The sequence below is a fragment of the Schistocerca piceifrons genome, chromosome 3 (genome assembly GCF_021461385.2).
Source record: "Schistocerca piceifrons isolate TAMUIC-IGC-003096 chromosome 3, iqSchPice1.1, whole genome shotgun sequence".
Classification (NCBI taxonomy): Eukaryota; Metazoa; Arthropoda; class Insecta; order Orthoptera; family Acrididae; genus Schistocerca; species Schistocerca piceifrons.
Window position 1 is genome coordinate 295,068,236 of NC_060140.1, and position 27,169 is coordinate 295,095,404.

A 27,169-nucleotide genomic window follows, 5' to 3' on the forward strand; every position below is an offset into this window, starting at 1 on the left:
TTAAAAAATTACTAATCAACTCAGCGAGATATTGTCGTTTGTTAATGGAAAGCAGACTACAGATGGTCGCTCAACAAGTGTTCTGGCGCCGTGCAAGACTCTGCAAGTAGTGTTTCATGTAGGGCTGCCGTTGCACGCAAACGGGACGCGGTTGGTGGTAGACGAGGCGTGTATTCTGGCTAGTGTTTGCTGCGCCACGGAGAAAATAAGACGAAAACTCGTGGTGGGGCAGACAGAGAGAGATTCATTCCGCAGCGCCGGCGTCCAGGGAGGCGAGGTCCCATTCGACGGTGGCGGCCGACAGGGAGCTCAACAAGTGTTCGCGCGATCAATAGCGCCACTAGCACCGTTACAGTGGGCGACGGCGGCGGCTGCGGGGGGGTGGCACAATCGTTATTGCAATAGGTCATGGGGAGGACGCGGCCGGGGGGCGCGGTGACGTCAGGCGGCCGCCATGTTGCCTCCAGCTGCGGCCGGGTAGGATGCGGAGGGGTGGGGAGGGGAGCGATAACGGGCAGCGAGCGCCTGCCGCGCGCTCTGCCGTGCGCCCGACCGGCCGTCGTTCTCCGTACTACCGCCGCCCTGCGCGAAGGGCCGAGCGAGCCACTGCGCAAGCGCACCGGAGCGTCGCGTGGGCGTCGTCCCCGGGCTTTAACAAAGGGCGCGCGCCCCGGCAGCGTCGCCCGCGCACTCTCGCTCCGTCTCGATCCCGCAGCCGCCCACCGCGTCCGACCGTCTCTGTCGACGTGCGCGCGCGCCTCCGCGGGCAGGTAGCTCGGCCAGTATCGATCGGTGCGGGCCGTCCGGGGGCCGGAGTGCCGCCCACGCCGGCGGAGGGCGCTCGGGGTACCTGTTGGCAGCGTCGGCGTCGGCGCAGACGGCGCGCGGGGCTGCAGCCGCCGCCACAGCGTGGCGGTGCGCGCCGGCTGGCCGCGGGGCGCTGAGTCCTGCTCAGCACGCCGGCGGCAGCCACACCATGGCGGCTCAGCGGCGCGCCCTCGCGCTCTTGGCCGTGCTCGCGCTGTTCGCGGCCACCTGCGAGGCCCGCGGCTTCATCGGTGAGTACCGGCGGCCCGCCACCACGCCGCCGCCCGGCACGCTCGCCGCTCGATAACGCACGGGGCAGCACGCAGCTCGTGCCAGCACGCTCGCTCGCTAACATCTGTTTCGCCTCTGCTTCGTTCAGAGCCTGTTTTCGTAACAATTTCATTACTAAAGTAACATTATGTGTAAGCCGTCGTTGACAGCTGTAAGATACTTGAGTAACTTGAAGAATTTCATAGTCTGTTCAACAGCTGAACATTTTTCTTTTTTGTTATTAGACAACCGATTGCGGTCTATAAGCTCAGCTGATCATGTTTATGTTGCCCAAGGACTGTAGACTGGAATCGGTTGCAGAACAATAAACAAAAAACAAGTGCAGTTGTCCTACGTAAACTAACATTCCTTCAAGAGTAAAGCTTTTGCAGCAATCATATATCTTTACTCTCTTTTTCCAGTGTTCCAGTGTTTTCAGATATGTTTTTCTCCCTCTCTCTTTCTGTGTGTGTGTGTGTGTGTGTGTGTGTGTGTGCGCGTGCGCTGTTTTGCGTTTTCTTCCTTCGCAGTCGTCTTTTTATATAGTCCAGATATTGTACCTCGTACATCAGTCAGAATTTCGCACACAGATGCAACGTATCAGGACGGGATTCGAACCCTGTTCCTTCGGAATGCGATTTGAGTGTCTCAACCACAGCGTCACCTCATCCGCATTAAGGTCACTCCATGAAATCCTGCGGATAGCTTTGAAATTTATTAATTTTGTTAGTCATTATATATATACTAAGATGGTATCTGTTCTTTTGGGCATGTCCGAAAGAACAGATACCATCGGTGACCATGAATGAAATTACAATTAAAGAACACCCTTAGCTGCTTACAGGCGTTGACATACGTCAATGGGGACAGATGAAAATGTGTGCCCCGCCCGGGACTCGAACCCGGGATCTCCTGCTTACATGGCAGATGCTCTATCCATCTGAGCCACCGAGGGCACAGAGGACAGCGCGACTGCAGGGATTTATCTCTGGCACGCCTCCCGCGAAACCCACATTCTCAAGATATTGTCCCGCACTACATTCGTAGTGCCCCCGCCCCTTATACTCATTACTCGCGGCGCGTTGCCGATTCCCGTAAGAGTTCGGGCACTGTTTGCGCATGTCCGAAAGAACAGATACCATCTTAGTATACACATAGTTAAGGCTCACCGGCCACTAGACCATCTTCTTCTGTGCGAATGCACAAACAGTGCCCGAACTCTTACGGGAATCGGCAACGCAGCGCGAGTAGTGAGTTTAATGGGTGGGGGCACTACGAATGTAGTGCGGGACAATACGTTGAGAATGTGGGTTTCGCGGGAGACGTGCCAGAGATAAATCCCTGCAGTCGCGCTATCCTCTGTGTCCTCGGTGGCTCAGGTGGATAGAGCGTTTGCCATGTAAGCAGGAGATCCCGGGTTCGAGCCCGGTCGGGGCACACATTTTCATCTGTCCCCGTTGTCGTATGTCAACGCCTGTAAGCAGCTAAGGGTGTTCATTTGATTGTAATTGTTAGTCATTTACGGCCATGGCCTTTGGGGAAATGTATTTCTTCTTGGATAAACTGTGTCAAGCGAAGGGCGTTTGGAAACAGTTACAAACTTCTACACAGTGCCTCATAAAGTGAGGGCATATGGTACTGTTGGTGGTAATTCCATAATCGGGTAGATCCGTTACGCTCCACGATGTGACACTGTGGCTGAGATACTGGATTTGAACCCCGTCCACGCACGTTGTAATTGTCTGTGAAATTCTGCTTGACGGAGGAGCCACAACACCGTATCAACAAAAAAGACAATTGTAAGGAAACTGACAGAACAACAAACACGCACACATCGCATCCAAAACTTGTTTCAACCCCGAAAAACTCTAATGTGGAAATAAATTCTCACAGCACGATGTGGCACTAGTGAGGTAACGTTACAGGTGCAGTAAATTCGACTTAAGACATGGAGCAGCACTCTACATGAAAGGCTTGTGCTTTGTATGCAGTCTGTTACTCGACGAGATTCCCTTCACTGACCTCTGTCCTCTGCACTTAAAACGTATTGTAAAAATCTATGATACCTGATTGCTGTTCTTGTCGAAAGATGCCACTCGCGTAACTAAGAGTGGTACGAACTCACTGTGGTACTGTCTTAGCTATAAGAAATACAATAGCCCTCCGCCACTATGTCTTTCATTAAACGCCATCATATTCGCAGGATTAAGACTCCTTCTTTAGGCATTTATACGTGGAGGCTGTTAACTCATTCCGTAATTCAGATGCACGAAGACCGAGGATTAATCCTCCAAAATTGGTATCATTTAGTAAACGATATTATGACATAGGTAGTATTGTATTTACTGTGTATTAGCTTATACTGTCTTAAAGTTTAATCTTATGGGAAGTCTTTCCACTTTACACTGCGGGCAGAATTTGTTGCCATTCTCTCGGATGTATGGTAACTAGTTGTTGCTGGATTTATCGCTGGGTAAGTCTAGCACACAATCGACTACTTCTCAACTTCGGTGATTTGCAGGTAAGGGATTGGAGCAAGCCAGAACAACAAAAAATCATATTTTACAACGACCTCCCAGGTAATCATACTTCCTTTTACAAAGGAGGATTATGATGTCGAGAGAACGTCTGAATATGAAATATTGTAGTATATTAAAAATGGCACAAACACACGTGTTCACTTAGCCAGCAACAAGGAATAAAGTGCAGAGATCCAAACCAAGACAAACTACTTCAGGTCATTTACGAGCTCCACCCAGATTTACTGTTGTCATAACATTACAATATAATATCGTTCGACATGCGTCTTTAACGTTTTCTCGCTGCTACTTTCGTACTGAGTCGCGTACAATTACACATCACTCCATACAATATTATCTAGATCAATGACAGCTGTTTGCAACACTCTAAAATGCGTCGTATACTCATTTTTGTGACCAGTACTTTCTGGATACCATTAAGGCATTTTATGTATGTTTATACACCATGACGTCACACAGAGAAAGACATTTCGTTTAATAGTGTACTAGCGCAGGATGTTAGCAAATGTACCTGACCAATTCCTAGGACTCGTAGAGGACGCCAAGTGGACAATGCTTCGAACGTGCATCCACGTCTGATACTTTTACGTGCAACAAAAAATCACTTTGTGATACAATGCATTACATGAACTACCGCAGCAGCAACGTATTCGCGATATACCTGCTCTTGATTATGTGTGGTTTACTGGATGCACCATCAAATCAATAATATTTGCCGATACACTTCAAACATAATTGTGTTTTTGTCTTACAGAGACATATGTCGTGATGTTCCCAACCCTGTTACGGATGTAAGGCAGCCTGTCTAGATCCTCGATAGTAACGTCTCTGTACTTTCCTGTCCTCTCAGTCGATAAGACAGATCTATCGAGGTTTATATGCAGCCGTCTCCTGACGGAGATCGTCAATCGTTGTCGATCGTGAAAAACTGGAGAAAGAAGAAACGATTTACTTCTGTTCTGACGGTGAAACACCTTGGATATAAAAACAAAACTCGTCATTTCTGGACTCGGTATGTTTATGTGATCCCAGAATCGAGAAGGTCAGTAATATAATTGACGCAATTGCTTTTATTTAAATACCATTATGTTATTAACTCAATTTTAGAGGATTGTCAGCCGGCCGAGGTGGCCGAGCGGTTCTAGGCGCTGCAGTCTGGAACCGCGCGACCGCTACGGTCGCAGGTTCGAATCGTGCCTCGGGCATGGATGTGTGTGATGTCCTTAGGTTAGTTAGGTTTAAGTAGTTCTAAGTTCTAGGGGACTGATGACCTCAGCAGGTAAGTCCCACAGTGCTCAGAGCCATTTGAACCATTTGACTTAGAGGATTGACAGTTGCTGCCGATTTCCTGAGAACGATTAATTTCCAGTCGATCATAAGGGAAGGTAAAGATTTTGAGTGGCCGTTTGGGGTGCTGGAATCTCTTTTCTTCTCCATTTTCATATTATTCAGAGATTAACGCTGAGTAAAAATATGGAATTTTTTCTTTTCTTTCATCAATACTAGCAGAATACCATCCTATTTATACATCCATCTAATACGTTATGCGCTATTCACGTGAAATAAAGTATCAACAAAAATTAAATCGAACATTCAGCATAAAAAAATCATCGTGTCACAATTACTTGCACATTTCGTATTGAGTAAGCAGTGGACAAATTATTACTAAATGTATAATTTATGCAATAGGTGTTCAATAAGTAATGCAAAACTTTTTGGTAAAGCAGGTTGGATTCCAATATACCACATCATTCCTCACTCTTTTGACTACAAAACCCTGTTTTTCAACATGATCTCAATCTAATGCGAGGACCTTAGGCCACCAACTGGGAGGGCCTGGATGTCCTCATGGTACTACTTTACTGATAGACGTGGGAGCCAACGTCTTGTTGCATCAATAACATTCCATCGTTCACGTACTGCTTCCCGCAGAGTGCAGTCTTGGGCCAAACAGATGGAAGTCGGAAGATGCGAAATCCGGGCTGTAGAATGGCTGAGGAAGAACTGAGACGTCCAACGACTCGTCGTGCTTTTGTTCACTACCAGGTCTCCGTAGACATTCTACAACGCCTGTGAACATCTTCGATGATATGCTTCTCCGCCGAAAGGAACTCAGCGACATCTCTCTACTTGGAACGTTCGTCTGTTACAGACGCCATTTTGAAGGCTGTGTATAGCGCTGCCACCTATCGCAAATTCATGACACTGTAGGCCCTACAGTGTAGGGGCTGAAGACGGACTAATCCACGATGTCCTGCAACAAATTCTGCATTTCTTCCTTTCAACCAAAATTAGCCCAGAAAAAAAGTGTTACGTTACTCACTGAACGCCCCACGTTAATTGATCTTCATTGATCGTGAGCGTGATAGATACATCGAACCGTTACAATTATTCCTGGATCCTGCCCTCAAACCTTATTTGTGTAATTTTCAACTTTTTTAAGAGATTTTACACGTCTTTTCTGACTCAACAAAGAAAAAAAAGTTTAAAGTTCTACACTTTTCCGCTATTTTACCATTTAAGTCACCGATTTTATCGCCTGATTTTATTATTTATTATCTTCATCTTTTTAAAACAAATTCTGTAGGCTGAAGAGCGGCGTACTAAGCTGCTGACAGCCCGCCCCCATCGGGGGAAATCGAAACTCGATAAAGAAGACAAAAAAAGTCTTCTCTGAAATGTGTGTAAGTCCGTTTTTTTTTTTTTTTTTATATATACTCGCTCGAGAAATCACCAAGGCTGCCCTTTGCATACTTACAACGTTAGTCCAACCACATACGAATTCTAAGCATTTTGTAAGATTCGGGGTAGTACAGTTTTACTTTGACTCTTTCTAACACAAAAACTTCTAAAGAGACAAAAATAGCGTTGGAAACGTCTTCGCCGAATCCTGCAGTGCAAACGCACAACAAAAAATTTTTTTCACCTATAACTGTGTTACTAATCAAGCCACAAACATGACATCTGAGCTCCATGTTGGATCTGACTCGAATATAAAAGAAGCTTTAAAAACTGTAAATTTTATATTTCTTTTTTCTGATCATTAGGGTTTTTTCGGTTCGTCTTCAGCAAGTTAAAATACCGGGTGATCAAAAAGTCAATATAAATTTGAAAACATAATAAACCACGGAATAATGTAGATAGAGAAGTAAAAATTGACACACATGCTTGGAATGACATAGGTTTTTATTAGAACCAAAAACAAAACAAAAAAAAAAACAAGGTTCACACACTGGACAGCAAAACGTCAGTGACTGCGCTTGACAATCGTGTATAAAAGGAGCTCTAATGAGAGAGAAATCAGATGCGCCAGCAGTCGTAGCATGTTGACGTTACCTGAAAAGGCGCTTTTAGTGAAGCTGTATTATCAGAATGGGGAATGTGCTAGTTCAGCGTTGCGATCCTATCGCCATAGGAAGGGGATTCGAATTGGTAAAGGTCCGTTGACAAATTCAGCTGTGGCGAGAATGATTTCGAAGTTCGAAGCCACGGACTGTTTAGACGATAGACCCCGTAGTGGCCGACCGAGCACAAGGCGTAATGCTGCTGAGACAGATCAGGAAGAAATGGAGACTGTAGCGGGTTCGTCTATGCACGGGGAAGTCAGCGCTCGTGCAGTCGCACGTCGCACTGGCATTCCATACACTACTGTTTGGTTGGCACGTAGGCGTACCCTCCGATGCTATCCGTACAAAATCCATCGGCATCATGAACTGTTACTTGGCGATTTAGTGACGCGGACGGCATTTGCGGTGTGGGCGTTTCAAAAGATGGCGGAAGATGACGATTGGTTGAGTAACGTGTTGTGGACCGACGAAGCTCATCACGCTCCGAGGGTCTGTCAACGCCCACAACTGCAGAATTTGGGCTACCGAAAATCCTAGAACTGTCGTGAAAACTCCATTGCACGACGAGAAAGTCACGGTATGGGTTGGATTTACCACATCTACCGTTATTGGGCCTTTTTTCTTCGAGGAAATACGTGATTCTGGTTTTGTAACTGCTACCGTGACGGGTGAGAGGTACGCCGATATGTTACAGAATCGCATCATCCCCAGCCTGGCTGATAAACACCTCCTGGAACGTACGATGTTTATGCAGGATGGCGCTCCACCCCATATTGCTAGAAGCATGAAAGATCTCTTGCGCGCGTCGTTTGGTGATGATCGTGTGCTCAGCCGCCACTTTCGTCATGCTTGGCCTCCCAGGTCCCCAGACCATCTGTCGGACATTTTTTGAAGTTTTGTATTTTTTCGGTTCTAATAAAACCTCATGTTATTCCAAGCATTTGTGTCAATTTGTACCTCTCTATCTACATTATTCCGTGATTTATTCAGTTTTCAGATTTACACTGACTTGTTGATCACCCGGTATATGGAAGCGTAACAAAATGTCTGCATCGCAGCCAGCTGTATTAGAAATTAGAAATGTGTTCCTTTTGTTGTTATGGACCCCACCATCCTCTATCTTTCGCCCCCTCCCCGCAAGAAAAACAATAAACCAAATTATCGCTTCTAGGAAGAGAGGCTGTAGCGTACTGATTGATGTATTGTTACCGTCCGGGTCTGCCGAGCACTGTTGGCAATGAGGGCCCACTCAGCCCTTGAGAGGCCAATTGAGGAGCTGCTTGATTGAGAAGTAGCGGCTCCAGTCACGAAAGATGACAACAGCCGGGAGAGCAGTGTGTTGACCACATGCCCCTCCATATCCGTATCCAGTGATGCCTATGGGCTGAGGTCGAGACGGGGCCCTTTCAGTGTCGTTGGACCTTCCGAGGTCTGTTCGGAAAGACTTCAGTTTTAGGCGGAACAACTTGCGGTAATGACGGTGGTCGTAAATACAGTGAAGCGCAAATAAATAAATAAATAAATAAAAATAAAAATCTGACATTGGCATGTGTACTCAAATATAGAGAAGTGTAAACAGGTAGGGTGCGGCGCTAAGGTCAGCGACTCTTATGTGGGACAACAAATGTCTGGCGCAATTGTTGGATCAATTGCTGCTGCTAAAATGGCAGGTTATCAAGATTTAAGTGAATTTGATGGGACACAGCATGTCCGAGGTAGTGACGAAGTGGGGATTTTCCCGTACGACCATTTCACGAGTGCGCTGTGAATATCAGGAATCCGGCAAAACATCATATTTCCAATATCACTGTGCCCGGAAAAAGATGCTGCAAATACGGGATCAATGACGACTGTAGAGAATCGTTTATCGTGACAAAAGTGCAGCCCTTCCGCAAACTGCTGAAAATTTCAATGCTGGGCCATCAACAAGGGTCAGCGTACAAACCATTTAACCAAACACCATCGATGTTTGCCGTTGACGACTGCACGACACAAGGCTTTACGCCTCGCCTGTGCCCATCAACACTGACTTTGGACTGTTGATGACTGGGAACTTGTTGCCTGGTCGGACGAATCTCGTTCCAAATTCTATCGAGTGGATGGACGTGTACGGATATGGAGACAACCTCATGAATCCATGGACCCTGTATGTTAGCAGGGAGCTGAAGCAGGCTCTGTAATGATGTGGGGCGTGTGCAGTTAGAGTTATATGGGACCCCTGAAACAACTAGATACGATTCTCTAACATGTGTGTCGTACTCAAGTATCCTGTCTGATCACCTGCATCCATTCATATTCACTATGAATTACCACGGACTTGAGAAATCCCAGCAGGACAATGCAACACCCCACACGTCCAGAATTGCTACGGAGTGGCTCTAGGAACACTGTTCTGAGTTTAAACACTTCCGCTGGTCACCAAACTCCCCAGACATGAACATATTGAGCATATCTGGGATGCTTGAAACGTGCTGTTTAGAAAAGATCTCCACCCCCTTGTACTCTACGGATTTATGGACAGCCGTGCAGGATTCATGGGATCAAATCCCTCCTGCACTACTTCAGACATTAGCCGAGTCCATTCCACGTCATGTTGCGGCACTTCTGTGTGCTCAGGAGGCCCTACACGATATTAGGCAGGTGTACCAGTTTCTTTGGCTCTTCAGTGTATATTTTAGTTACTTTTTCATCTATCAACTGCAAAAATTGTTAAATTAAATGTCTTTAATTACAATGTATTGCGAGCTGTGGTAGATGATGTTCATGTATTGCATGCAGTTAGAGAACAAGAAACATAATTAATGCCCAGCCTAATACGAAGACCATTGTTGATGAGAAGCTGTTATTGTTTGCATGCTGCGCTTTGTACTGCTTTTCCAAATGTTGCTGTTGCAGTGATTGGTGAATTATTGGTACGTTATTGGGACGCTGAAAATTTTTTCGGTAAATCATTATACAAGACATTTATCTTCTTATTTATGCAGTGCTTAAACGTGAGTTTCCAATGCGTTTCTTCTTACAGCGCAGATGGAATTACGTTGGCACAGGCTACAGAAAGGCGTAAAAAGCAATTATTCATTCCACGCTCCATGTACGAATGACATTAGAAAACACAGAAGTGATGAAGGAAAAACTATCCCTTTCCAGACGCCGTTTAAGTAAGCTGTAGATGTTGTAAATTTATCAAGTATAACATCGTTACATACACGAAACGTATTTCGTTCTTCACTTACATAACTCCTCGACTTATCCATATCTAAGTTATCTTACTCGTGTTCACAAAACACAACTGTATCTTAGACTCCGCAAGATTTATGCTTACAGTTATGCTGTCATCGGTATGATCTGAGACTTGCAGCTCTTAAATTAGCTTCACACAAACATAATTTCCTTATCTTGCGTTTTAATTTTCAGTTGTTTTACCTAGACTGTATAACATATGGATAATGCAACACATGAAAATCTCTAACTTCCGTATCTTATTCTAGAACCTATTATCAAAGAAACTTATTCTCATGAAGAGTTAATGATTCGCCTCGAAAGTGGATTTAAATTGCGGATTTTTGCATTCAAGATGTATAAACTAAAGTTATTTGGAAATAACTCACATAAGATAACCAAATATAACACGCTTGATGATGCATTACGAATATGCAGTGCAACGTAGCCATTCTCCTTCAGGGACCTATTGTGAAAAAGAAGACTCCGCTATGCTTAATAGTCACTTGATTTAGATTTATACTTCTATGGATATGGTGTCTGTTCTTTCGGACATGTCCGAAAGAACAGACACCATTGATGACCTGCAGCCGTCGAGAACGAAATTAGAATTATATTAATACCTTCAGCTGCTGATGGGCGTTGATATATATCAACGAGGACAGGTGAAAATGTGTGCCCCGACCGGGACTCGAACCCCGGATCTCCTGCGTACATGGAAGACGCTCTCTCCATTTTTATTTTTTATTTTTAGATCTCATTTTGTTCTATATTGTTCGTTGAATTTGTTCGTGGCGGACGTCCGATGACATCTGTTCAGGTTCTTTGTTGATCCGTTCACTCAATTTTTTATTAAAATTCTAATTTCGTTCTCGACGACTGCAGGTCATCAATGGTGTCTGTTCTTTCGGACATGTTCGAAAGAACAGACACCATATCCATATAAGTATATAGTTCTGGCAATACCGGCCATGACTTTCTTCTTCTGTGCGAATGCACACATATTCCCCGAAATCTTACGGGACTTGGTTAGAATGTCTTTCACGAGTAATGTTGGGGTGGGACATTACGAATGTAGTGTGTGGACATACAAGGTGAGAATGTGGGTCTCGCGGGAGGCGTGCGCGAGATAGTCACTGCAGTCGCACTATCCTCTGTGGCCTCGGTGGCTCAGATGGATGGCATAGAAAATAAAGTTTCCGGCACGGGAGCTCAGCGTTTTCGGTCAGAGGGCTAGCTGCTCTTTCTAATAAAAAAACTGAGTTAACTGATCAACGACGAACTTAAACGGGTGTCTTACGATGTCCGCCCCGAGCGGAAGCAACGGACGAAAGCGAACAAAATGAGATTAAAGAAAAACAAAACAAAACAAAAAATAGATGGATAGAGCGGGTACCATGTACGCAGGAGATCCCGGTTTCGAGTCCCAGTCGGGGCACACATTTTCACCTCTCTCCGTTGATATACATCATCGTCCATCAGCAGCTGAAGGTATTAATGTAATTCTAATTTGATTTAGATTTAGAGAACGATGGCGGGGAGATGTCAACAAACATATATCTCACTGTAAACGTTTCCTTTCCAAGTAGCCTCAGGAGTATACAAACAAGGCACTATACATCCGAAGCATTTCTAAAAAGCTAAAACGTAAGTGCGTTTTGAGCTCTTGTCAGGAAGTCAAAGCGTCCAAGTTTATTGCAGTAGTAATTTAATCTCAAGTCGTCGTTATCTATAATGGCATAGAAAATAAAGTACATAATTTTGATTGTCACAGTCGGCTGCTAAATCCGAATTTGACGTTGTTTCATGTAATCAAGAAATAAATCAATTTTCTTACTTTTTGAAGACATCACTGAAGCTAATTTTTCTTGCTGTTCTATGAATCACCGACATTCTACTGTACCATAGAGCACCCGCAAGCTTAACAATATAAAACATCGTTATAGTAACGTTTTCTTTTTTATAAAATGTTACGTTCAATCTTTTATAGCGATAGTAATTCTAAATACTGTCCACTTACATTACTGATTTTTATTTTTAATTACATAAAACGCAATCTCAGAGTTTCATCCACTGATTATGGTATAATTTAAAAAGAAAAGTAACAATAGCTATAACTAAGAAAAATATTCAGAAGCTGTCAAACTAACACATTTCCAATGACGCTGCTCATTATATTTCAACGTAGTCACGATGTTTCTGCAAGCATTTGTTCACCGATATCTCAAAATTGGTAGTCACCTGCCTCTCAAGTGCTTCTCCACTGATCTGAGGAGACGAGTGGCAGATCAGCTCTCATCAGTCATCAGTAGACTTGATTTTCTGCAGCACTCGAAGATACTGGACCATCCTACAGCTCCGACCACGTAACAAGTAAGTTCCATCTCTTTCATGTGAGAAGACGTTTGGGTAGAAGACGATTCTCCGCCTATAGAGACGTCCATCATACGGCCATGACGAGGCAACAAGTTCCTTTTTTGCAAATATCGATGTACTGTTTATCAGTGGAACAGATCATTGGAAAGAAATACGCACTGAAGACGTTTAAAAGTAATGAGCACCAGCGGTTACCATTGTGTCGATAACTGCCTAAAGAATATATTTTCCGAACAGACCTTGTGTTAACGTACTTCCTGAATCGTCTTTGTTATGCAGCGGAGGTTTGATCGTACCGACTTGTAAGCGTACAGATACGTTGGTTAATATTTCATGGGTTTTGTGAAAAACCTGTACTTTTAGCAGTTAGTATAATTAAGTAATCGTTCATAATTGGCATTCAGTTAAGTTTACGAAGCATTATTATCGTCAGTTAAGGTGCTGAGACGCTTCAGTGCTTGTTGGGAGTTTGGTTTTTATGTTCGACGTGCACCTGGGGCGTCGTGCGGCGGCGAAAGACATCCTTTTCATGAGTTTCAATCATCGCAAGTACTCGATCAGTGTCTGCAGTGCCGTACGTCGCTTTATGGACCTCCAACCTGGCGAATTTCCATGGTTTTTGTCAACTCAGATCTTTAGAATGTAGAACGAAGAAAAGAGAAGACTCTGACGACAGAAATTCGTCAGAGGAGATGTTCTTGTGAAACGACTGAATTGTAATTTGAGTTGCAAACTGCACTGAGGTTTGGTCAACAAAGCAGGTTGTGTCCAGAGTTCATAGCCTGTTGTTCTTCATAGTAAAAGTAACTTTACGTGAAAAACGGCTGGAAGAAGTGGACGTTCCGTTTGCTACAAGATAAAAACATACTTCAAGGTGGCAGACAGTTTCGCAGACTATTATGAACGCATAGGGGATTTTATACACAAATGTATATCTACTAAAATTTAAGTTTAGGCCTGTGATAAGAACGACGAGAATGTCTGAAAAATTAGAGCTCATACGTAGTCTTGAAAACAAGCGTCCGTCCCATGCAGCTTTTGCGAACAGAACAGGGAACAGGGGTAACGATTATGATACCACAACTGCTGTTTGTCAGACCATAAGGTAGCTTACGGAGAACAGATGTAGATAGATGTAGGTGTACAGTAAAGAAAAAACTTCAAAAAGTTAGACACGTCATCCTACGCTAAGTCCATAGCTTAACAACAGCGGCGCGATGCCAGAAGAGAGTACATGTTCTGCATCTCCTGTACGTCTGACGCGGTACATGTGTCAGGTGACACAGATCTGCTGCGATACCGATAACAGATGCAGCATAGTGTGCGGGCGAAATGGCACGGCAGCTGGAAACGAAGTTCTAATTTGGAGCAGGCGGTAAAGTACGATTCTTGGGGGAAAACATCTAAATTGCATACAGATTCGCCGTGAATTTTTTTTTGGTATGGACTAAATGCAGTGTCGAGTCGAGCCGTTGTGAAACGGTGATAAAAATTTGACGGACACCGTAACAGACCTGGGTGACGCTGATCGGGAAAAAGACCATCGACGTCGACCGCAGACGAGAATGTTCAGGCTATCTAGGAAGTGATTCGCAGATTTTCCAGCGATGAGGAAGTTCAGTTAGTGGTTCTCGTATGGTTTCGCGACCAAGGAGCAGCTTCACACCGGCGAGTTATTGAACGGTTAGTTGTACTTTCCGACCGTTGTTTAAAGAGATTTACTGACTATGCCGAAAAATAGTGTCACGTATCTCTGACACTTAAAGTGTAATGTACCACTGAATAAAAATTTCTTGACTTGTCATAATGTGTAACTTCCTTTCCGAGCTAACCTGGTATAAAATATGTCAAAGAGAATATTTGGAGCTAACAATAGAGCTGGGAAGGATACCAGTGCCCGGTGAACAACTACAGAAAATGACTCTTTAGATATGGAAAGCGAAGGCGAGAATATGCGCCAATTAGGCGGTCGTCAAACAGAGAAATCGTACAGGGTGACAATTATTGAACTATATGAAAAAAAGCGTAAATTAGTTAGCAACTACAGCGTGCACAAGCTTTATTCAACATGTAAACGTCACTACAGATATTCGGATTTAGGTTATGGCACGTTCGATATGCCTGCCATCATTGCCAATGATGTGGCGCAGACGAATAGCTAAATTCTGCATGAGTCGTTAAGTGTCGGAACATCGATGCTGTCGATGACCTCCTGAATGGCTGTTTTCAGTACAGAAATGGTTTTGGGTGTTATTGCTGTACACCTTGTTTTCAATGTAGACCCACAAAAAGGAGTCGCATGTGTTCGGATTCGGAGAATATGGCGGCCAATCGAAGCCCACGCTAGTGGCCTTTGGGTATCCCAGAGCCAGAATGCGGTCCCCAAAGTGCTCGTCCTGGTCATCAAAAACTCTCCGCTTCGATGGGATCGAGCTCCGTCTTGCATGAACCACATCTTGTCGAAATCAGGGTCGCTTTGGATAATGGATATGAAATCATCTTCCAAAATTTCATGTACCGTTCGGTAGTCACTGTGCCATCAAGGAATATCGCACCGATTACTCCGTGAGGTATTGAATAGAACTGGGGAGAAGATGAGTTTGTGGCACATCTTGACAAGAAGAAAAGACCGTTTGGTAGGACGTGTTCTGAGGCATCAAGGGATCACAGATTTAGCATTGGAGGGCAGCGTGGAGGGTAGAAATCGTAGAGGGAGACCAAGACGTGAATACACTAAGCAGATTCAGTAAGTACTGGGAGATGAAGAAGCTTGCACAGGATAGGGTAGCATGGAGAGCTGCATCAAACCAGTCACAGGACTGAAGACCACAACAACAACAACAACAACTCCGTGACTGGACATTGTACACCGTACAGTCACTCGTTGAGTGTGAAGAGACTTCTTGACGGCGAAATCCTGGTTCTCAGTCCCGCAGATGTGCCATTTTTGCTTATTGATGGACCCATCCAAATGAAAGAAGATCACGCCCCGTGGCCAACTGTGCAGTTTGAACGTCGTAACGCAAACCGTTCATAAGTTATGACGATTTTATTTCATGTATTTCAATAACTGTCTCCCTGTAGGTGAACGATACAGGGGACAACGGATAGAACTGAGGCGTTTGGTACCAGGCAAATATCGAAGCTGGGATTAAAATGATTTTTTCCGACACCAGAACGTTAGTGAGTGGTTCCTACGGCGACATGCTGCAACGGCGCCTGCAGGTTTCGAGGCAGTAATGAATTTTTCGGTGTCCACCTATGACTGGCCGGTAGTGGCCAGTCTGCGGCCTCACCGCTTCCGCAGGACGGAAGCGGACGCCTGCCGTGTTTGCTCTTACTCAATAACGACGCCACGCTACCTGCCACGGGACAATCGCTACAGAGCTCGGAAGTGTGTTCGAACTCGAGAATCCCAATTAACTTATCCGACGAAATACTTATGACACACACTGCGCCAAAGGAACCTAGATGAAGACGATGCCAACTGGCTGAGGTGCCGGACCAAGTCGTATGGTGACCTGACCAGATCTCTTGTTCTTACTACCACCGCGCTTCACTAACTCGCACTATAATTCAGCCTATACATTTCCCTTTTTGAATTCTCTAACATACCTACCTGATTAAGAGATCTAACACTTCCGTAGAACCGGTCGGGGTGGCCGAGCGGTTCTAGGCGCTACTGTCTGGAACCGCGCAACTGCTACGGTCGCAGGTTCGAATCCCGCCTCGGGCATGGATGTGTGTGATGTCCTTAGGTTTAAGTAGTTCTAAGTTCTAGGGGACTGATGACCTCAGAAGTTAAGTCCCATAGTGCTCAGAGCCATTTGAACCATCTGAACTCCCGTAGAATGGCAGTTTGGTTTCTCCCGCTGGCGTCCTCCTGAATAGTGCCCCCTGGAGATACGAACGGTGAACTATTTTTTCTCCGGAATATAGTACCCGAGAGTATTCCAGTATCGTTTACTTGTACAGCAGAACTGCATACCTTCGGAAAAATAACGGTTTAGTTTTGCGGACAGACCCAAAATATCGGTTAACTGTGTAGCTGACAAATTATCACTTCATAGTTTAGAGGCGTTCCACGCTATAAATGCTTTGTATAACGAATTTTAAGGAGCGAGTGTCTGAAACAGTACACTTTCTCTGTAAATATTTCTACAAAATTAAACATTTGGCTTTCGTTTAGTTACAGGATCACTTTTAAGCAGCTGAATTAGAGTCATAGTTCCCCATTGCTCCTCTAGCTTTTTATTTTCTTCCCTTTTTTATGTTGACTGTTTTCCCTTGGAAACTCACCACTTCTCAATTTTTTTCTGATGCTTATTCTGGTTTGAATTTCTGTTCTGTTTAAGACAGTTTCGCCTAGATATTCGAGCACATTCCTAAGCGAGTCCTGATGTGTTTTAATTTCTCAAAATGTGCAATATCTGTTGCAGTTAGTTATGACTTATTCATTGAAGCACCCACACAACATTAGCCGTCTTTTTCTAATTTGATTTCTTTTTCCTGCGTGTTTTAAACTTCTGTGTGCCGGCCGGTGTGGCCGAGCGGTTCTAGGCGCTTTAGTCCGGAACCGCGTGACTGCTACGGTCGCAGGTTCGAATCCTGCCTCGGGCATGGATGTGTATGATGTGCTTAGGTTAGTTAGGTTTAAGTGGTTCTAAGTTCTAGGGGACTGATGACCTAAGATGTTAAGTCCCACAGTGCACAGAGCCATTTGAACCATTTTTGAACCATTGAACGGAGATTTTGTTGAAAAATAGGTTTTTGCGACCAAAAGGATGAGAAGTGCTATGGTATATTGGAATCCTAAATGAAACCAACTTGCTTTCAGAAAAACAAATGTTGTGCAGTACTGACTGAACGCTCCTCCTAACTTATATCGTATGTCAAACTCCGCAGACAGTTCTCTGACATTAATATACGAGTGTGTGCTGCGATATTTCGGACTTGTAGCGCTGTGGCTGTCATGAATAACGGCGTGCGGCAGATTCTGTTTATAGCGACTGCCTACCGGCATCGATTCCCTCAGCTGTCGTAGCGGCGTCTTAATTTAGCCTCAGACGTCGAGTATCCTCTCAGCGGAAAATTGAATATGACGTCTCCACAAAGAAATCTGTCTCTCAGTCCCCATCTGTCAACCATTTACCGTGATCAGTGATCGCATTGGTGTTTGTAGACGTAGAAATGCCGGGACCAATGATTGACGGAAGACACTTTGAGCACGTAGGTCGAAAACATAGTTGACCCAAGATAAAATATTGTACACAAAGTACGCTTATAAGTCTTCTACGTCTTTCTTCCTAGCCTAAAGGCTGTTTCTTTCAGTGCTCCTGAGGTTGTCACTATCTTTTCCTTTGACGGGAATTTTTTTTTTCTTAATCAGCTGGTGATTTACTTCTTACGATTTTCACAATCTTCCATTCATCTATCCTGTGTATGTGTTCGTTCCTTTCATGATTTCACTTATGTACCCACTCATTAATGGAGTCTACTTTACATCATTTCCTAATTCTTTCACTTCCCTCTTTTATCTCCCAGTGTCTTCCCTGTAATCCTTCGCAAAATTTTCATTTCAGTGGTCTCCGAAAGTCAGATAGGTTTTTATGTTTCAGGTCTTGTCTCAGCCGTGTAAGTCATAACTCGTCTCACTATCTTTCGTATACTCTTGCCTTTGCATCTTTTTCTGTATGTTTGTTTTTCCAAATAGCATCATTTAAACATACTGCCACTTTGTTTCTTTTGCTATTTGTTCTCTAACTTCCTGTCCTGAACTTCCACTGCTGGACAGTTCAATAAATAGAAATTTAAATCTCATTATATGTTTGCGTCTAATTGGTTCTGCAGATGTGGTCATACATTTGGTTTTGTGTGTGACTATGAGCATATTTAGGTTTTTGGTTGTCATGCTTGTAAATCACTAGGTTTCCGTCTTTTGTCATCACCACCGTCCACTACAATCATCATCGGCAGCGGCAGCAACAGCATCTCCATCGCCAGGATCGGTTTAAGGCCCAAGCTACACAAGCTGCCAGGGGTGTCAAAGGTGCCACAACCGTAAGTATCATAATGATTAGCGCCCGAAATGCAAGACGTGTACAATGCATATCATAATTAGTTGCGAATACTGACAGGGCTGAAGGCTACGCGGGAAAAATGGGGAGGTGGGAAGTGATAAGCAGCTTGTATGGAAAAATGTTCTCATACCGTCCTCTGTGTATGGTGATGATGATGGTCAACATTATTAAGGGTCAGCTGATATCCACTGCTCAATATGGGCCATCTCTGGACTTTTCTATCCCTTAGCGTCTTCAGTCATGAGCTTCCATGTTGCTCCAGCGTATCGTCTATGGTTATATACCTGTAATCTTCTAGACTGAAGCTACAGTCTTTCGCATCTCTTAGAATCCAGCAACGAAATTCCTTTGTCAATCAATCATCCATCTACCTCGCTTTCCCCCCCCCCTCCCCCCTGCAACCACCACACCGTCTTTATTCAAGTTGTAATGTCTTCCACTTCAGCGTTTTCCCTGATCCATTACTTTGCCTGTCTCATCTAGCAATTCCCAACAAGCGTTTTTCAACTTCTCGCTAAGAAAAGTCAATTTTTTCGAATTTAGATGTCATGTCTCACTTCCATTGGTCAAAATACACATGTATTGTAATCTTTTCCTTCCAGATACTTCGGAAGATATGCTTCGAAAACATTTTTTCTCTGCGATGTGTTGATTACACATTACTTTATTGTAATTTGATTTTCAAGAGTACCCTCATACATGTTCTATTACAGTCTACCACCATATGTTCAAGAGTATCTACATTTGAGTTAATAGTTATTTTTGTAACGTTGTTAAGAATGGTTTAGATATTACGGAATCTCTTTGTCTGATTATTTCATTTCTGAATTCTCCAGTACCTGAATAGGGTGTAACGGAATCTGTTGGATCTAAGCGTATGTTCACGAGGATATTAACAGGGATTGGTGCAGTATCTTGTTTCTCAAGGGCTGACATAGTTTTGGTCTTCATTTGAACAAACTCTATAAAAATTTGAACAAAATGTACAGTAACTATATCAATATAAAGAAGTAGATTTACAGGGGCTAGGTTTGTAGTCGAGCTATTGTTTCCTCCTTACACGATGTTTCAACAGCTTCCTCATCTTCGTCAGATGTCAGGCCCAGATTTCGTTGCTCATTTTTCAGACTCCAGAGAAATTCTGAGTGTATGCACACTACGCGTCGCCCTAGCGACTGTCTTCCGAAGCTGTTAAAAAATAAAAGTCAAGAGGAACAGAAATCCACCAGAAATGTTGCGCCGAAACTTAAAAATGTCTGGGTAAAAACGCCCTTCATTAAAAAACATCTTAATAAGCAGTTATCTATCAGCAGATAGAAAAAGAGAGAGAGAAAAAGCATTGGGATGTTTCCTGAATTGGTTTAAGTATGATATGGTAACCCGCGCTTTACTTCAGCTAAATGTCCTGTCCCTCTTGATTAAATTATCCGCCACTCTAATCTCGATTGCTCTTTTATTACAGCGTCACAGAAATTCGTCGCCTGCAACGCAATGCTGCTATCTTAACATTTTATTTGATGCTGACAAGTGAGGCACAATTCGGCAATAGTTGTTTCATTGGCTCTCTGGGTCGAGCACAACACTTGCGTTCTTTAAAACCCGGTTACAGAGTTTTCAGAAAATGTTCCACATATGAAGAACCACATCTACACGGTACGTGAATACATACGGTTTTAGGAGCCCCAGTTCTTCCACGCTACATAGTAGACCTTCCAGTTTGGTTACAGGGATAAAATGGAGGCATATTTTGAAAGTATTCTCCAGATTTTCGTGGAAATGGCTAGCCTATTCAAGGTACGCGGTTATGGCTTCTGCATTAATGGTGTCGATTTGCGTTGCCAGATACGCTCCAGAAGTTGTTCTGAGTACCCCTTCTCATTGAAATCTTCCGTCGGGCATGTGAGTTGTTCAGCGAGAGGTTCTTCAGCGAGACCGTACGTGCTGTGGGCCAGTTTTACAAGCACAGAACTTTTTTGTGATGGATCCTGATGACTTGTGGCACGTGGATAGAGGTCTGTATGGGTGGAGTTGCTGTAGCCTCCGTATCCCAGGGATCCAGCCGTTCTTCTTGTAATAAAAACGTCGGCATAGGTGCCTCTCGATTTATTTCTATTGTGTATTTCATATTTGGACGAACCGGGCTGAAATACTGTGGGCATTCACGAAGCTTGTGCATCCCATGTGGCCAAACTTCAAATGTATCAGAGACTTACCGACAGAAATACTCGTATCTTGGCTAATGTTTGTTAGATTTTAGTGCTATGCATGTAATAACCTTGTACTTAGTAGCAATTTTGCCATTATAATACACTACCGGCCATTAAAATTGCTACACCAAGAAGAAATGCAGATGATAAACGGGTATTCATTGGACAAATATATTATACTAGAACTGACATGTGATTACATTTTCACGCAATTTGGGTGCGTAGATCCTGAGAAATCAGTACCCAGAACAACCACCTCTGGCCATAATAACGGCCTTGATACGCCTGGGCATTTAGTCAAACAGAGATTGGATGGCGTGTACAGGTACAGCTGCCCATGCAGCTTCAACACGATACCACACTTCATCAAGAGTACGTATTGTGACGAGCCAGTTGCTCGGCCACCATTGAACAGACGTTTTCAGTTGGTGAGAGATCTGGAGAATGTGCTGACCAGGGCAGCAGTCGAACATTTTCTGTATCCAGAAAGGCCCGTGCAGGACCTGCAACATGCGGTCGTGCATTATCCTGATGAAATGTAGCGTTTCGCAGGGATCGAATGAAGGGTAGAGTCGCGGGTCGTAACACACCTGAGATGTAACGTACGCTGTTCAAAGTGCTGTCAATGCGAACAAGAGGTGACCGAGACGTGTAACCAATGGCACCCCATACCATCACGCCGGGTTATACGCCAGTATGGCGATGACGCATACGCGCTTCCAATGTGCGTTCACCGCGATGTCGCCAAACACGGATACGACAACCATGATGCTGTAAACAGAACCTGGATTCACCCAAAAAAATGACGTTTAGCCATTCGTGCACCCAGGTTCGTCGTTGAGTACACCATCGCAGGCGCTCCTGTCTGATGCAGCGTCAAGGGTAACCGCAGCCATGGTCTCCGAGCTGATAGTCCATGCTGCTGCAAATGTCGTCGAACTGTTCGTGCAGATGGTTGTTGTCTTGCACGATCCGTTACAGCCAAGCGGATAAGATGCCTGTCATCTCGACTGCTAGTGATACGAGGCCGTTGGGATCCAGCACGGCGTTCCGTATTACCCTCATGAACCCACCGATTCCATGTTCTGCTAACAGTCATTGGATCTCCACCAACGCGGGCAGCAATGTCGCGATACGATAAACCGCAATCGCGATAGGCTACAATCCGACCTTTATTAAAGTCGGAAACGTGATGGTACGCATTTCTCGTCCTTACACGAAGCATCACAACAACGTTTCACCAGGCAACGCCGGTCAACTGCTGTTTGTGTATGAGAAATCGGTTGGAAACTTTCCTCATGTCAGCACGTTGTAGGTGTCGCCACCGGCGCCAATTTCGTGTGAATGCTCTGAAAAGCTAATCATTTGTATATCACAGCATCTTCTTCCTGTCGGTTAAATTTCGGGTCTGTAGCACGTCATCTTCGTGGTGTAGCAATTTTAATGGCCAGTCGTGTAGATATACATATTACACACATCTCTTTTAGCATATGACTTTCACTCTCTTTACAGTTCATGCCACGAATTCTGTTGCATTAGGCGCGTTGCACTGACTTGAAGCACAGGTTGCTTCATGGGACGTGCCATGATGTATCAACTAAAAGATACCTAGCACGAAAGGTGTACACACGGGTTGTGATACCGATCTGTTCCCATCACTACAGTCCGCCAATATGAATCGACATTACCGACTGCTGTGCTCTAAGAATGCTTTCAAACACAATTTTCCCAGAGATGTAATTCTGTTACCTTTTTATGAAGAGCGTTCTACGAGGTGGAACTATTTTACTTGAGAGATCCGCGAGGTGCATCCGGTTGTGGGCAGAAATTATTAATTGTCGGGCAGAGAGCCAAACCACACTAGTTTCCTCTGGTCTGTTGGCAACAAGGGGAAAAAGCTGGGGGTGGGGCGAGGGTGGATGGGGGACGGGGCAGGAAGTGTGAATGGATGAAAGCGACGTGAGTCCTTTTTGGCTTCGAGAACGCGCTAGTTTTTTACCATAAGCGTAATTGTAAAGGGTTTCTTCCTTTGCGCACTTATCTACCGTTCTTACATATGCTGTGTCTTGTGTGAGGTTCGTCTGCGTAGTGGGATTGTCATGGTGAGTGTGTAGCGTGCATTCCACCTGTGTTGCTCATAACTTTACTAAATGGTAAACTGCACATATCTTACTCAGATCGAATAACAACAACATGCTTGTATATTTTTACTGTTGACGTTATTCCGTATGCTAGTAGGAACGGAGCTGCTAACGTGCTTGTGTTTGATTTGTTTTGTGCACACAGAATGAGGATGAAATAAGGAAAGACACCCTGTAGCTAAAGGCATTGGCAGTATTGGAAATGACTGGTAAAATGAGAAAATTAGTATTTTGCTTGATATTTTACCAACTCTGTGGAAATGACTATTCTGCACATCGCACAATATTTGTGGAGCCAGGAAACAGACAAGAGAAACCGCGTGTTCACTGGGCACACCCTGGAAACAAAGGCCAAAGATTACCTTCCAACAACTTGGTACAGTCGCTTCTTTTATTTTCATTTGGCTTTGTGCAAAAAACAATGAACTGACACTCAGTAGATACAAAATGTAACAGAGATGAGTGAAAACGTCACTTAACATCGCACAATTACAACTCATATCAGCAGTTAACACAAATAAATGAAAATAATGTACATTAGCATTATACACTGAAGAGTCAAACAGGGTACACCTGCCTAATATCGTGTAGGGCTCCCGTGAGCACGCAGAAGTGCCGCAAAACGACGTGGCATGGACTCGACTATTGTTTTAAGTAGTGCTACAGGGAACTGACATGATGAATCCCGCAGGGCTAAATCCGTAAAAATACGAGGGGATGGTGATCTCTTCTGAACAGCACGTTGCAAGGTATTCCAGATATGATCAATAATGTTCATGTCTGGGGAGTTTGGTGTGCAGCAGAACTGGAGCCACTCTGTAACAATTGTGGACGTTTGGGGTGTCGCATTGTCCTGCTGGACTTTCCCAAGTCGTGGAAATGCACAATGGATATGCATGGATGCAGGTTATCAGACAGGATGCTTACGTACGTGTCACATGTCAAAGAATCGTATCTAGTCTTTCAGGGGTCCCATATCACTCCAACTGCACTCGCCCCACACCATTGCAGAGCCTCCATCAGCTTGAAGAGTCCCATGCTTACATGCGGAGTCCATGGATTCACGAGCTTGTCTCCATACCCGTATACGTCCATTCGCTTGATACAATCTGACACGACCAGGCAACATGTTTCCAGTCAACAACACTCTAATGTCGGAGTTGACGGGCGCAGGCGAGGCGTAAAGCTTTGTGTCGTGCAGCCATCAAGGGTACACGAGTGGGCCTTCGACTCCGAAAGCACACATCCATGATGTTTCGTTGAATGGTTTGGCCGCTGACACTTGATGGCCCAGCATTGAAATCTGCAGCAATTTATGGAAATGTTGCACTTCTGTCACGTTGACTGATTCTTTTCAGTCGTCGTTGGTCTCGTTCTCGCAGGATCTTCTTCCGGCTGCAGCGATGTCGGAGATCTGATGTTTTACCGGATTCCTGATGTTCACGGTACACTCGTGAAATGGTCATACGGGAAGATCGCCACTTCATCACTACCTCTGAGATGCTGTGTCCCATCGCTCGTGTGCCGACTATAACACCACTTTCAAACTCACTTAAATCTTGATAACCTACCATTGTAGCAGCAGTAACCGATCTAACAACTGCGCCAGACACTCGTTGTCTTATACAGGCATTGCCAACCGCAGCATCGTATTCTGCCTGTTTACATATCTCAGCATTTGAATATGCATGCCTATGCCAGTTCCCTTTGCGCTTCATGTGTACTAAAAACTGTATGTTCACTGTAAAATACTCCCTTTGTCAAAAAATTTCCAGGACTGGCTTTTTTTAAAACAGAAAATAGCACGTAGCAAATCATGATCCCACCTCCTATCGAAATAGTCTATCTATACACGGCTGCCAACGTTTCTGGAGTGAAATTTTCAGTTTTGTCACAGCCCGTTGTATGTTTGCGATATCTTGATGAAGCTTTCCTTTCAGTTGCCTTTTCACTCGCGGAAACAAGAAAAAAACTGAAGGCAGAAGGTCGGACGAATACAATGGATGTGGGATGGCATTAACAGAATGTCTGATCAGATACTTGATGACAGATAAAGTGTATTTGGTACGGAATCGCCATGCAGTAAGAACCAGTGCTGAGAATATCGTAAATCAGGGTGGTGACGTCGAATATCTTGTCACAAACGGTTCAAGACTTGGGTGTACAGAGCTCGTTTCACTGTTTGTTTGACCTGGAGAAACACACTCATGGTGAAATAACCCTTCCCTATCGAAGAATGCGATCAACATTGTTCTCTCTTTTTTCTTTTTTGAGGCTGGTGATCCAGGACTCCGCCATTCGCACTTTGACGCTTCATGTGAGGGTCATACTGGTAGATCCAACTTTCATCCCCAGCAGTAATCTTTTACAGAAATGTAGGATCTTGTCTGGTTCTATCCAGTATTTCAGCAGAAATTTTTCGTCTTTAACCTTTCTGTTCGGCTGTTGGTGCGTGACGGATGAGTTTTGCATTAAGTTTCTGTTTCCCTAAATCTTCCGGTGAAATCTTATGACGTACGTCACGATTCAAATTAAGTTCTTCGATATCTCAGCCACAATTACATGACGGGCGTTTTGCGTCGGTACGTGCTGTAGAATGGCGACCAGCTCTGGTATCGTCTTGCACCGAATTCCGGCCTTCACGAAACCTTATGCATCACCCGAAAAAACGATTTCTTGAAAGTGTAGAGCTTCGCTTAGGAGATTGCACTGATTTGCACGGTATGTTTATTTTTCCTGCGCCATCTGACGTCAGATACCGATCCCTTAAGGATTCTAGAGTCAGAGAGTATTAAGTGTGTGTTGGAAGACACTTGGTAGTATTGAATGGCCACCAAGACAGCAATGATTTCCGAGAGAAAGTCGGACAGAATAATGCATCAGTCTGCAACTGTGGGCAGAAACAGCGCAACCCCTAGTTATTTTCTCTCTTCAGTTTGAACCAATCTGTGCAGACATAAACTGAATCCAGCAGTGATGCCTCTAAATAGCCTTTGAGGTAATACGCGTTGCAACATTTTTGTACTCACAATCAGTAAACAGCACTGGAATACTTCCCGTTAGGAGGAAATACTCACACTAAATATTGACATGAGTAATGGCTTCGACAGGTTGTGCACAGGCTGCGGTTTTTGTTATTCTGGAAAACGACAACTAGTGCTTTCGTGGATCGTCTAGTTGTTGACGTACGGAATCCATGGAACAAGTTTACCAATGTAAGCTTTTAATTGCTTCCAAGCGTATTCTGAGGGCACAATACTGTAGCTAATCTATCTTGTCAAACAGTCTGGTGCTGGTGTAGCCGTATAACCAACAGGATTAATCAAGTCTCTATCTACTTATATATATAAACAGTAATGCCGGTCGGAGTGGCCGAGCGGTTCTAGGCGCTACAGTCTGGAACCGCGCGACCGCTGCGGTCGCAGGTTCGAGTCCTACCTCGGGCATGGATGTGTGTGATGTCCTTAGTTTAGTTATGTTTAAGTAGTTCTAAGTTCTAGGGGACTGATGACCTCAGCAGCTAAGTCCCATAGTGCTAAGGGACATTTGAGCAAGAAACAGTAATGTTCAAGGAGGGATCTCCCAGCAAACAAACCGTAGTGAAGCTTCGTATGATGTTCAGTGCCTGACCAAACGAAGGTATTAATGTGTAGGTGTTCAACGCACATTTCGATCAAGGATATATGTCGAAGAATCTCGATTTTAGCAATATTTTATGTCCATCCAACAATGCTAGTGCGAAGATTCGTGTTTCTCTTGGAAGAAGTATTTAAAATTGAATTACAAGTTTTGGAGTTTGCAGCCAGGTTGTAATTTCATTTGCATACGACATTTCGGCATGTGTCCGGATTCTCTTCGTCAGGTGTCGAGCGCAGATTTCGTTTCTCGCTGTTTGACTCCAGCCAAACGCACTTTCCCTGCAACAGCACTGTTTTCCCACATCACAAATGAGTTAATTAGTGACCAAAAATAAGATATCTCACTGGTACAGGCAATAATTTTGGGTAATGTATTTTTATGCAAAGTTTCATTCGGACATTCACTTTCAAATGGTTACACGATAAGTAGTTACATTGTGTTTTGCGTCTTGAAGTTCGTAGTGGCATGCTTAGGTACAGTGATTGTATGCAGTCACAGTATGGCATATTCAGTGCTCAAAGTACTGTATTTCAAACATATTTC

The 27,169-nt window shown here is 44.2% G+C and overlaps 1 protein-coding gene and 1 non-coding gene across 3 annotated transcripts in view; one reads left to right on the forward strand and one right to left on the reverse strand.

Annotated features, from left to right (window-relative positions):
* The first annotated feature begins 944 nt into the window (after window positions 1-944).
* The window catches only part of LOC124789971 (receptor-type tyrosine-protein phosphatase N2), a 444,282-nt gene continuing 418,057 nt past the window's right edge, over window positions 945-27,169 (forward strand). For both annotated transcript variants that reach the window (XM_047257507.1, XM_047257508.1), the window contains exon 1: window positions 945-1,058. In XM_047257507.1, coding sequence (XP_047113463.1) covers window positions 977-1,058 — 82 coding nt within the window. In that variant the 5' untranslated portion in view covers window positions 945-976. The remainder of the gene's footprint in view (window positions 1,059-27,169) is intronic.
* Trnat-ugu lies at window positions 1,959-2,033 on the reverse strand. The gene has a single exon. It is a non-coding gene; the product is annotated as a tRNA-Thr (tRNA).